We start from the raw sequence: 12,009 nt of genomic DNA on the forward strand, positions 1-12,009 counted from the left end.
TGTCCTTCTGTAGGCTACTGTTATGCATGTTCTATTAAGTTTGTGTGTAATGCAAGCCAGCCTTTGTGTTGCAATTGTGATCCTTGCTAACCGCGAATATTTTTGATTCTGGTCGATATTTGCATAATTCATGTTCATTGTCGTTTATTTGGCCACCTTGTGGCAATTAGTTGGTTTGTATTTTGCTTCGTTGTAATCGTTTTACAGTGGTAAAACCCTCATTTGTTAAACTCTGGTTTTGGGGGTGGGTATGTTAGAAACGATTCCCCGCCCATTTAATATTATTGTTGTATCTCTGCTCCATTCTATTTTCATGCTTGAGTGACCCGGCCATGCATTAACAATTTTTGCTAGTTGATCTTTCTTTTTACGTTTTGGCATGGACTGGAGTGGTCATTGTTTTATAAATCTGGAGAACTGGAGATTTGGAGTGACTAGGGAATATGTAAGAATTCGGTAAGCAACTGTTTGTTTCGTTTTATTATTGTCGTTTTCAATACACCATTTCTTCTAATAAGTAAGGCCTGCACTTTATCCAGTCTAGGCAAAAAACGTTCTAGACAGATATTCTAATCGGGAATGACCATGCTTACTTGATGCGAGTATTAGAAGAACGTGTTGGCATGACTCGGGAAGAGCCCCATGCTATTTTAACCCCACTGGGCTGGCTGGCTAGTGGAGGTCGAGGTTCTATGATCTCTGGTGATTCTAAAGTACGTCGTGTTGCCATTAATGGTAACGTCGCTGAGGAGTCACTTAGTCTTGACAGTTTTGATGCGCAGGAGATTGAAATCAGTCGTTTAAAACATGTAATAAAGGATTTAACCCTAACAGATGAAACGATAGAACTGTCCCGCAATGATGTCATAGCACAAAAATTTGTTGAGACGCAAATGAAAGTTGAAGATAGGAGATTTGAAATGCCCGTACCTTTAAAAACCGACTTTGAATTACCGGATAACCACTCTTTGGCTTTTGACCGTGTTCTGAGCTTACGACGAAAGGCTTTAAAGCAATTTGATGTTCGAATATTCTTAGTAGAAACGATGACTGAAATGCAGTCCAGTGAGTACATTGAGCCGGTAAAAGACGATGACTCATCAGCATGTGTGTGGTACTTACCATATTTTGTGACATCCCAAGCAAAAAAGCGAGTGGTATATGACGGCAAATCTGAGTTTAAGGGTAGGTGTGTTAATGATGTGATTTTGTCGGGCCCAGACATATTAAACCCTTTAACACAAGTTCTGGCTCGCTTTAGATTGGGAAAGTTTGGCCTAATGGCAGACCTAACCAAGTGCTTCTTCCAGATTCAATTACCAATGGAACAACGCGACTTGTTCCGTTTGCTGTGGTTTGAGAATAATGATATCGAAAAGGGCAAAGTAATCCCGTTTAGATTTTGTGTACACCCTTGGGGAATTAAAAGCAGTCCATACATCGCCTGCTTAGCTATTCAAAAAATGATTGAACAAAACCCCACTGGAGCCAGTGACCTGACCCTGAGTACCATTCGAAAAAATATGTATATGGACGATCTGATTTTCTCTGGAAATAGCCTTGATGAGGTCAGTGAGATTGCAAAAGAAGCCATTGACTTGTTCGATAGCCGAGGCTTTAGTTTGGTGAAATGGAGTGCCAACAAAGGGGCGTTGGATGTTTTGTCCAACTTCAAAAAGGAGATGTTAGCTTCTTCCTTTCGCGATGTCGACCTGGAAAAAGACGATACAGACTTACCAGTAGCAAAAACTCTAGGTTGCGTGTGGCAAACTGAGTCAGATTCATTATACATTAAGTGCTCTCTCCGACCTTTGGAGAAGTACACACGTCGCTCAATGTTAAGCCAACTTGGCCAAAATTTCGATCCATTAGGGTTCGGCGCGCCATTCTTCCTGAAAGCTAGGTTAATTCTGCAGCGTTTAACTATTGAAGGTCTTGATTGGGACACCGAAGTGCCACCCGACTACATAAAAGAATGGAAGTCGTGGCTTCATTCTTTAGATTTGCTGAAAGAATTTTCTATACCTAGATGGTATTTTGTAAACACCGAGCCGTGTTGTGCAGACGTTGATGTCGTATATCAGTTACATGGATTCAGTGATGCCTCCAATCACTCCTTTTCCTCCGTCGTGTATATACGTAGGCTGTGTAACGGAGTCCCTTGCGTATCCTTCGTTTTTGGCAAAAGTAGGGTTGTCCTCAAGCATCAAAGTGCATGGCCGATTGCCAGAAAGGAGCTTGTAGCCGCGCTTAATACTACGGAGCTGTTAAACCAGGCAGCTAATGCACTCCACCTGCCTGATCTTAGAAAACATTTCTGGTGTGACTCGAATACTGTCCTTCAGTGGATCAGAAACCCTGATTTACGATTATGCAAGTTTGTTACTCGTAGGTTAAATCGTATTTTACTCTTGTCAGAGGTGAGCGAATGGCATTACTGTCCGACACATCTCAACTCTGCAGACGCTGGAACCAGACCGAACGCCATCACCAAAGCAGGTTCCAGAGAGATGTGGTTGAGCGGCCCATCTTTTCTCATGCAGGAAGGCGAGGTCCCAACGGTGAATGGAGCAGATGCTGCTATTCGTAAAATGGAACTGTCGCCGGAGATGACGGTAAGAGAAAATGCAACTGGCTCCATTAGCAAGATGATCGAAACCGCACCTACTCTGTACGTGTTGAAAAAGAGAGCCGCCTATCTTGTAGCTTTCACGGAGTTCATTGTATCCAAATGCAAGAAACATGGGTATGTAAAACCAAAGTTAAATGCATCTTATCTAGAGGACGCTTTAAATAGGGTTGTTTCCTACGTACAGAAAGTAGTGTATAGAGATTTGTTAAGTTGTGACGGTCTGCCGGAGTCGATCGATGTGGTAACAAAACGTCTTGCTTCGAGCGAAGCTGGCGCTGATAAACAGTGCCTGAGAGAGTTGCGCTCTCTAAAAAAGTATCGTCCTTGTGTGGACACACGGGGGAGACTTCGTATTGAAGGTCGTTTGAGTAAGTCTCCCGAAATAACTGTCGATGCGAAGCATCCTCTTATTTTGCCTTCGAGGCACGCATTCACACGGCTAGTTGTCCTTGACGCTCATTGTGATAGCTATCACTGTGGTGTGCAACAGACACTGTTATCTACTCGCCAACGTTTTTGGATTGCAAATGGTAATTCCTCGGTGAAACATTATTTGCATGATTGCGCTCCATGTGCCTTAGAGAAAGCAAAGCCTATCAGGCAGCTTATGTCGGATCTACCATTACCACGAACCACGGCCTATAACAAACCCTTCTTCAACAGTGGCGTAGATTATTTTGGTCCAATGACGTTTGTGGAGGGAAGAAGCCAAAAGAAAGCATGGGGTTTGTTATTTACCTGCCTTGCGAGTAGAGCAATCCATGTGGAACTTGTGACGTCACTATCTTACAGTGAATTTGTTTTAGCATTTACCAGATTTGTAGACTTGCGTGGATCTATACGTAACATGTACTCAGATAACGGGACCACATTTCAAGCGGCATCTAAAAGACTACCAGAAATTCTGGAGTCTTCTGAAATTCAAACTTCTTTGCGAAAAAAGGGAATTAACTGGGAGTTCATTCCTCCGTATGCCCCGGCCCAGGGAGGGGCCTGGGAAGCAATGGTCAAGCAATTCAAAATTGCCTTTTCCCACGTTATTGGGAACTCATCACGGAAACCCAACTTTGTTGAACTTCTTACATTTACTGGTAGTGCCACAAGAATAGTCAACGAAAGACCTTTAGTCCCTGTCTGTGATGACCCTAAGGATTCTACTGTTATCACCCCAGCCGCCCTCCTTAACCCATTCTTGAGCCCATTTTCATCAGTAGGAAATCCTCATGACCGGGATGAGTTACGGAGAGACTATAGGTACAACCTGGCTCTATCTCACAGTTTCTGGGAGAAATGGATCTCTTTCTATTTACCTTCCCTGCAGGGTAGAAAAAAGTGGGCCAGTTTGGTGGAAAACCTACAGCCTGGCCAATTAGTGGTGGTTGGTTCTCCAGAAGATATAACTAAGAGAGGAAGGTACCGTCTGGGGAGAGTCCATGAGATCATCCCCCAAATTAGAAAAGGAAAACCGATTGTCCGGCGCATCAGGGTGGCAGTCTCAGTGGTGGATGAGGCATCGGGTGAGGTCAAAGTGGATCTGGTCCTAAGGGATATATCGTGCGTTGCTCCTGTGGGGGGTGCTTGACTGCGTTCTGGACCCGGCCCCGCCCTGGTCGGTTGTTAGCGGGTGTCGTGGAGACATCTGTACCACCCTTGCCTTTCATTTAAATTTGTAGTGTATTGTAGATATGTACCGCGCAAATCTGTTTTTTAACCTGCGTATCTCTATGTGTCATCCGCAGGGCCCCAATATGCGTAACTCAACAACATGTCCTAGTAATGTATGCTCTACAGCGATCTCAGTGATCGGCCTCATTATAAGTAGCTAGTTAGTTACTGTGTAATGCATTTGATTTGTTTGCTACTGTGTGTTTCATGAAAATGATGTAAATAGTAATCGTGTAAGTATTCGCCAGCGATCTCAGTGATTTGCGTCATCATAAGTAGCTAGTTAGTTACTGTGTAGTGCCTTTGATTTGTTTTCTACTGTGTGTGTCTCATGAAACTAACGTAGATATTAATCGTTAATCGTGTAAGTAGGCTATTCGCCAGGCCATTGTGGCCAGGGTGTCCAAGTGCCTTGCACTGCTATCAAAAGATAATCACCGTTTTTGTGTAGTTTTAATGTACATACTTTCTGTGTATTGCATGTCGGGAATCGACCCTTCTACTTCAACCTTTATTTAATTATGTGCCATAATTAGGGGCCGCAATGTTCCGGCGGGTCGATTGCCCTCTTGATTAGAATTGAAATTGTGATGAATTTTGTAACTTGGTTGGTTGAATTAAGCAACGTTGAATTTGCGTTCTTTCACTGTTATACGTTACGTGGCCCGCCTTCTGACCAAGACGTTTAATTTCTGATTGTCGCATTTGCCGCGTGCCGGGAGCCGTGGTTTCTGGAGAGTATTTGCCATTGTGTGTTGAGTTTCATTTCATTATCGAAAAAAGCAAGCTAGAGAAATGAATGTGTACCACGGATTTAAGTTGTCGTGTTAAAGCCATTGTAAGTTTATACAAAATCAGGTTTTTATCCCAACTCGCGCTCAATAAATCAAAAAACAACAAGAAACAATTGCAAGTATGATTCAGGCAGACCGAGGAGGGATTGTAGGTAGGCAGTGAGCACCTACTCATGTAACCAGTAGATATTAACGACCTGTTTTAGCCAGATGCTGCAAGTTTGCTGTGGTAATGGCGAATTGCGCTAGGCTACCTTTCGAAACACAGTTTCCTAGTCATGTGCTATGCGAATGGTGTTGAACGCGGCTCTTTAGTTCGGCTTGAGGCTGCTGTCTGTTGAGTTGATTTTTGAGTGTCTTTGAACTATTTACTTTGTATAAAAAAAAAATACAATCCTCTTAAAAGAGGATAGCCTACATAGAAGCCTTATTAGGTAAATTCTAGAACATGACCACAGAATCGACAAGAAAATGAAACATGAGCTCATTGAGCTGTCGTAAAGGAAAAAAAGGTCAAAAGCGGAAAATTAAAACTTCTTCCTTGTCGATTTCATGGTCATTGGTCATGGTCTAGTTTTTATTCTTCAACGCAGGGATGAGCACAAGCTGGAACCAATCGGGATATTGGCATTTTTAGAAAAGTAGGATCAGGAGAGCGATATATTGTGAAAACAAGAACCGGATTAGGACTTTTTTTTCACAATTGATTTTTACATTGATTCATTGTCAGCAAACGTTAAAATCTTATCAAGAGTGACATTCGAAAACTTCAGTTTTTAATGCAGCACAGAGGGTGGAACAAGTGTCAGCTGTGTGTTTCGAAATTATTGCAAAAGGCAAATATAACGTTACCATATCAGCCAGGGCACAAGTCGTTTTGAAGTAGCCTAACATCTGTTTGAAATGAAAATTTGTATGAAAATGTTGATAAGTTGGCGAAAGCGAATGGAGTGAAGTGGTATGGGCATGTTTTAAGAAGGGATGAAGATGATGTTTTGAGAAGAGCGCTGAAGTTGCGAGTGGAGGGTCGTAGAAAACAAGGAAGACCCAAGAAAACGTGGAAAAGGCAAATTGAGGAAGAAAGCAGCAAGGTGGGCTTGACAAGAGAGGACGCGTTAGACAGATCGATGTGGAGGCAGGGTGTGAAGACGATTGCAGCATTTGGAGGTGAATCCAGCCACCATTGCTGACGGGGACATCACCGGATTAAAACTGGACTACTACTACATCTGCTCCAAGATTTAGGTCAGGTAGAACAAGTGATATTGGTTAGCTAATCCTTCAATAATGTTCGGACAATTCTTAATTGAATTAGACATGTAGACAGCCTTGGAAAAGAAGTTGGTTAGTGCAACTGTTTTATTTGCATGCGAGACCCAACAATCATGTTTCAGCTGTAGCCTACTTGATGAAGATCTGCAGTCAGCAAAAGTCTGAATGTAGCCCAGGGATATGAGGCCTGAAGAGCTTTGTTTTAAAACATAAAGATCTGAAATGAAAACACAAAAAACTTGTTTTGGCAACTTTTGTATTTTTGAGTATTTTGCATTTCGTAAAAAAATTCAAAGTTGGATCGGAATCTACTTTTGATAAAAAGATTCAAAAATTGAATGAGGCTTTTCACCCGACACGTAGGCCTATAGTTAAATAACATGGTGCGTTCTACTGGTACAAAGTAAGCTGAACTACTACAAGATGTAAGTTACAAAGTGACAATCTGCTTTTATTCCGACGTTTCGTCAATCAGACAGGACTGACTTCTTCAGGGGGCTAGACCAGGTAGTGACTACCTGTCTAGCATGACAAAACACAGGACCATGTTGCTGAAACCAACTAAACATGCAAAATGAAAATTTAACTTTTAGACAAAGAAATATCGCGGGGAACTTTAAACTAGAAGAGGGGGTTTAAATGTTGACGATCAACAAGAAACTTAATACAACAGCAGAGAAGGCTGAAAGTAATGAACCACAGCTCAATAACTGAGTATGGGACCTTAGTGCAGGCCCTTAGGGGAATCTTTAGGCTAAACGTGTTACACGTTGTTTTTTTGCATAAGTTGTTTTTGCAATTGATCAACCCAACTTTGATTTTAGTGGGTGCCGCAACTTTTTGGGTCACGTGATTACCCCCAAATCGGGGATTTCCCCAGAAATCATGTTTCAGCTCTTTTTACGCCATTTTTGTGCAATTACATATTTGATTTTTGTATATTTTAACTTGAAAAGCACATACAAATAAGTGAGACAAAATAAACACAAAATAATTTGATTGATGACGTCATTGTGACGTCATCACATATATTTTTTTGCATTTTTAATCTATTTTGGTCGTTTGCTGTTGGTTTTAGTTGGAGTACCGGTTACTAAAACCATTTCACAATTCCTAAAAGTAGTTTCGTCATGATTGCATCTTTTATGACGTCATCATTACATTATTAAAACTAGACAACTTCAAATTCAGGAACCAAAGATAAGTTTATTCCGAAAAAAGTGATCAAATACTCTCATTATAAGTTTTGCAAAAGCTTAAAATTTTACAATTGTAAGCAATAACAATAATTCCAGTACAGTATGACGCAATAACGACGTCATCAAGGGAATAACCAGAAGAGCAGCTACCAGGGGTGAATTTCCCTTTTGGTCATGCCACTTTAAAATTTAAAATAATATGTAGGCCTAATTATGATCTACAAATCAAATTAATACACGACCCCAGATGATGCAATGTCAGAGTCTTAACACTGTTAATTCAAGATGAAAAAAATAGCGGTTTTCGATGTTAAATTCCTACCATACGTAATTTGATGTTAAAAAAACTCGTGTACGACAAGTTTTTTCAAGTTACAAGATAGAGTTTAGAAAGTCAAAAGCATTTCTTGAATGATCAGTGTGGATTGGAGATGAAACGTCAATGTGGATTGAAGATGAAATATCAGAGGGGATTGAATATTTTGTGGTCGAATTGCATGTTTCGTACTCGCATGAACAAAGACTTGTGCATTTTATGGATTTTTTTCTTACAGGAACATCGAGAGTCACAAGTAGACTGACAAAACGGAACAAGCTGATTTGCATCATTATGTTTCCAACCCCAAGCTAAAGGAGAAGGTAGTTGCTGAACATTTACGAGGCTTGATTTCCGTATTTCAGCTTGATGTATCGCTCTGCGTGTATGTTGCATCAGAGCAGCTGACGTTGGTTGCAGCTTTTCAATAGTGCAACCATTGGTAAACATCATATAACGGCATTCGTCTACATCCGTGATAGTAGGACTATTGCCTAAAGAGCTATGACATACTTTTGTATGTCATTTATAGAACTAGGTGAGCTTGAGAAATTCAGAGAGTTAAATAAGCCACACATTGCGGTAATATTAAGCTTCCAACAATCCCAAGCCTTTTTTTCCAAAGACGAAACAGTAGGCTATCACAGATTGTGATAGTATAAAACAAAGGTAAAGAAGCGCAAATCATCGGAGATTGAGGTGAAGATGAAACAATATCATGGATTGGAATGAAGCGAGTTTTTTCTCCAACTCCAAATTCAACCCATAGTTTACAGATTTCTAACTTGTCAAAACACGAAATTGCAATAACTACCACATCAGTATCTACTGTTTTGACTATGGCATCGGATTTTTCATGTTTCACATGGAGAAACATACGGGTGTCTGCCTCTTCGTGATCACATGGGGAAACCTCAGACATGTCCAATGCTTGATTGGTAAGAGCTGTATCTAACGATGTTACAACAATCGTAAACAAGTTTGGATCGACTGAAGTTATCACAGCTTGTTGAACCAGTTGATATAACGCAGTTTTGTTGCTGTCATTTCCCAAAAACTCAGACCAGTTGAGAGGAAGACGAGTATTACTTGTGACAGCCACGTAACATCCAGACCCTGTTTCTTGCAGAAGATAAGCCTCAAATAGCTACTGCCATCACAGAACATACCAGCAGTGTGATGTCAGCCGATTATGAAGTAGTGAAAGAATCTGCCTCGAAAACCGATCACTACGTCCTTGATGGAGGGTTCTTGTTGCATCGAGTGCCATTGAAACTGGAGACAGTTATGGGTCTATTGCACAGTCGTATGCAGATTTTACCATTCGTCATTATCGCTTAGCAACGGTGGTCTTTGATGGATATGGTGGTCCGTCTATCAAAGACAATACCCATCAAAGACGCGGCATGAACGTCCACCCGGTTGTTCACTTTACTGTAGACACCAAGTTCATTGGAAAGAAGGAGCAGTTCCTGCCTCGAGTTTCCAACAAGGAAGGATTAATTTCTGCTCAACTGAGGAATAGAAGCTGCAATGTGATGAACGCTCCAGGTGATGCAGATGTTGACATCGTCAAGACGGCAGATGGACAGCCCTCATAGACATAGTACGACTTTAATTGGTGAAGACACGGACCTTTTAATATTGATACTACGCTATGCTGATTGCTGACACTGACCCAGACATTAAAGACCTCTACTTCCGCTCCGAAAAGGCTTACGCAACCAAGATACACGACATCAACAAACTCAAAGCAATCATCGGACCAGACATAATTATGCTTACAGCTCCTCTTCATTCATGCATTCACCGGTTGTGATTCAACGTCAAGGATATTTGGTATCGGGAAGAAGACGCTTTCAAGAAACTAGTGAAAAGTCAACCAATAATCAAAGAATGTGCAAATTTCTTTATTCTTCCAAATCAGACAGACCACATCATTAAGGATCTTGGAAACAAAGCTATGACCGTTATGTTTGGCAACGATGGCAGTAGTAACCTAGAAACACAGCGATACAATACATTGGTCAAGAAAATTAAAACAGCCAAATCCTTTGTTCACCCTGAACGTTTGCCACCTACATCATCCTTTACCAAATTCCACTGCCTCAGAGTTTACTACCAGATTATGGTCAGGATGGGTAGGCTACTGACGATGGTATGGATGCTCTAGACTGGGGATGAAAAGTAGACAATAATCAGATGGTTCCAATCATGACGGACATGAAAGCTGCCCCGGACAACCTACTGAAAATAATCACTGCAATTGCGAATCGTGTTCACCTCACTGTAGTTGCCGGAGATATGTGCTACCATACCATGCTGGATGTGGACCATGCCAAACTGGTTCATGTGTCCATACAGCAATCACATAATTACAGACGATGATATCGAGAGTGACAGCGATGAGCATTAGTAGCCTAATACTTAATCCATTTGCTTTCTTTACGCTGATTATGTCAAGAGAGTACATGACCACATCGTATGAGCTCTTTATGCCTGCTCAGTTAACACAAATATATATAGAAATCCCTGTGATAGAAATTTACCGGGTTTTTTAATAAACAATACATTGTTATTGTACATTTTTAATTGATTTGGCAGCCATCTTGGATTGCCATATTGAATTTATAGTCTATCAGATAATTTAACAATTCTGAGAATGGTCTCATTGACTTCACAAGGTATAAAAACCTAGATAGATACCCTAGATAAACCTAGATATAGACACCAAAACTACACGTTTTGGTCATATGATAACCTAGTTATGGTCAATTTAATGTTATTTTAATGGTTTGGCGGCCATCTTGGTTTGCCATATTGAATTTATAGGCTATCAGATAATTCAACAATTCTGAGAATAGTCTCATTGACTTCACAGGATATAAAAACCTAGATATAGACACCAAAATTACATGTTTTGGTCATATGATGACCTAGTTATGGTCAATTTACTGTTATTTTAATGGTTTGGCGGCCATCTTGAATTGCCATATTGAATTTATAGTCTATCAGATGATTTAACAATTCTGAGAATGGTTTCATTGACTTTACAGGGTATAAAAATCTAGATATAGACACCAAAACTACATGCTTTGGTCATAGGATGACCGAGTTATGGTCAATTTACTGTTATTTTAATGGTTTGGCGGCCATCTTGGAAGCTATCTTGAAAATAACCACTTTCCGGAAGTTGGATTCCTTAAGATTTTGAATATGTTAGTACTTACACTTACTACTAATCAAATCAGTTGAAAAACCGTTGGTAACTTATTGTAACCAAAAAAGTAACACCAACAACAAACAAGCGACTACAATAAGAAAAAAACAAGCAAAAAATTAATACATGACGTCACAATGACGTCATTAATAACATAATTTTGTGTCATTTTTATCTCGTGCATTTTTTAGTGGCAGTCAGTCCAAATGTAAAAAAATAATGTATCTAATTGCATAAAAATGCCGTGAAAAGAGCTCAAAATTGACTTGGGGGGAATCCCCAATTTGGGGGTGATCACGTGACCCAAAAAGTTGCGGCACCCACTAAAATTGAAGTTAGATTCATCAACTACAACAAAATGCAAAACAACAACGTGTAACACGTTTAGCCTAAAGATGCTCATTTTTGCCCCTAAGGGCCTGCACTACCTTTACTAACTTAGCCTATAGCTTTCGAGGCGGACATTTTTCTTGACTTTTACACAAGCAGCAAATACAGATCAAAGGCTGATCAAAACTTCGTTCTTTTAACTTGTAAATTTTTTTAATTTTTGCACGTATTGAATCGACCTTAAAAATGACTTTTAGATAAATGTCTATGATTCAAGAAAATAACTAGGCTACTTTACCAAAATTAATAAATGAATTTCCTATTGAATTAACGTTAAAAAAATGTTGTTGGCTACACAAGGTGAAACTTTAACCACGTCACGGCATCAAGAAACTTGCGTCGGATACATAGCCGAGTGGTGAGAGCGCTGGCGGCAATCGAATGAGCGCCGGTTCGACACCGCTCAAACGCATGCGTCTGTGCCTTTGGCAGGACGCATGCCTGAAGGTGGACACGAAGATTGGCTTCCTTGACTTCCCGTCCACTTAATCTGAATCTTTAACCAACGGATGTAAGCCTGG

The 12,009-nt window shown here is 40.5% G+C and overlaps 1 protein-coding gene across 1 annotated transcript; it reads left to right on the forward strand.

Annotated features, from left to right (window-relative positions):
* Positions 1-623: 623 nt before the first annotated feature.
* Positions 624-4,214, forward strand: LOC145774469 (uncharacterized). Its single transcript, XM_082585762.1, has 2 exons — positions 624-2,032; positions 2,393-4,214. The coding sequence occupies exons 1-2, from the start codon at positions 624-626 to the stop codon at positions 4,212-4,214; spliced, it is 3,231 nt and encodes a 1,076-aa protein (XP_082441888.1).
* The last annotated feature ends 7,795 nt before the right edge of the window (positions 4,215-12,009 follow it).

The sequence above is a fragment of the Aplidium turbinatum genome, chromosome 1 (genome assembly GCF_918807975.1).
Source record: "Aplidium turbinatum chromosome 1, kaAplTurb1.1, whole genome shotgun sequence".
In the NCBI taxonomy this organism is placed as follows: Eukaryota; Metazoa; Chordata; class Ascidiacea; order Aplousobranchia; family Polyclinidae; genus Aplidium; species Aplidium turbinatum.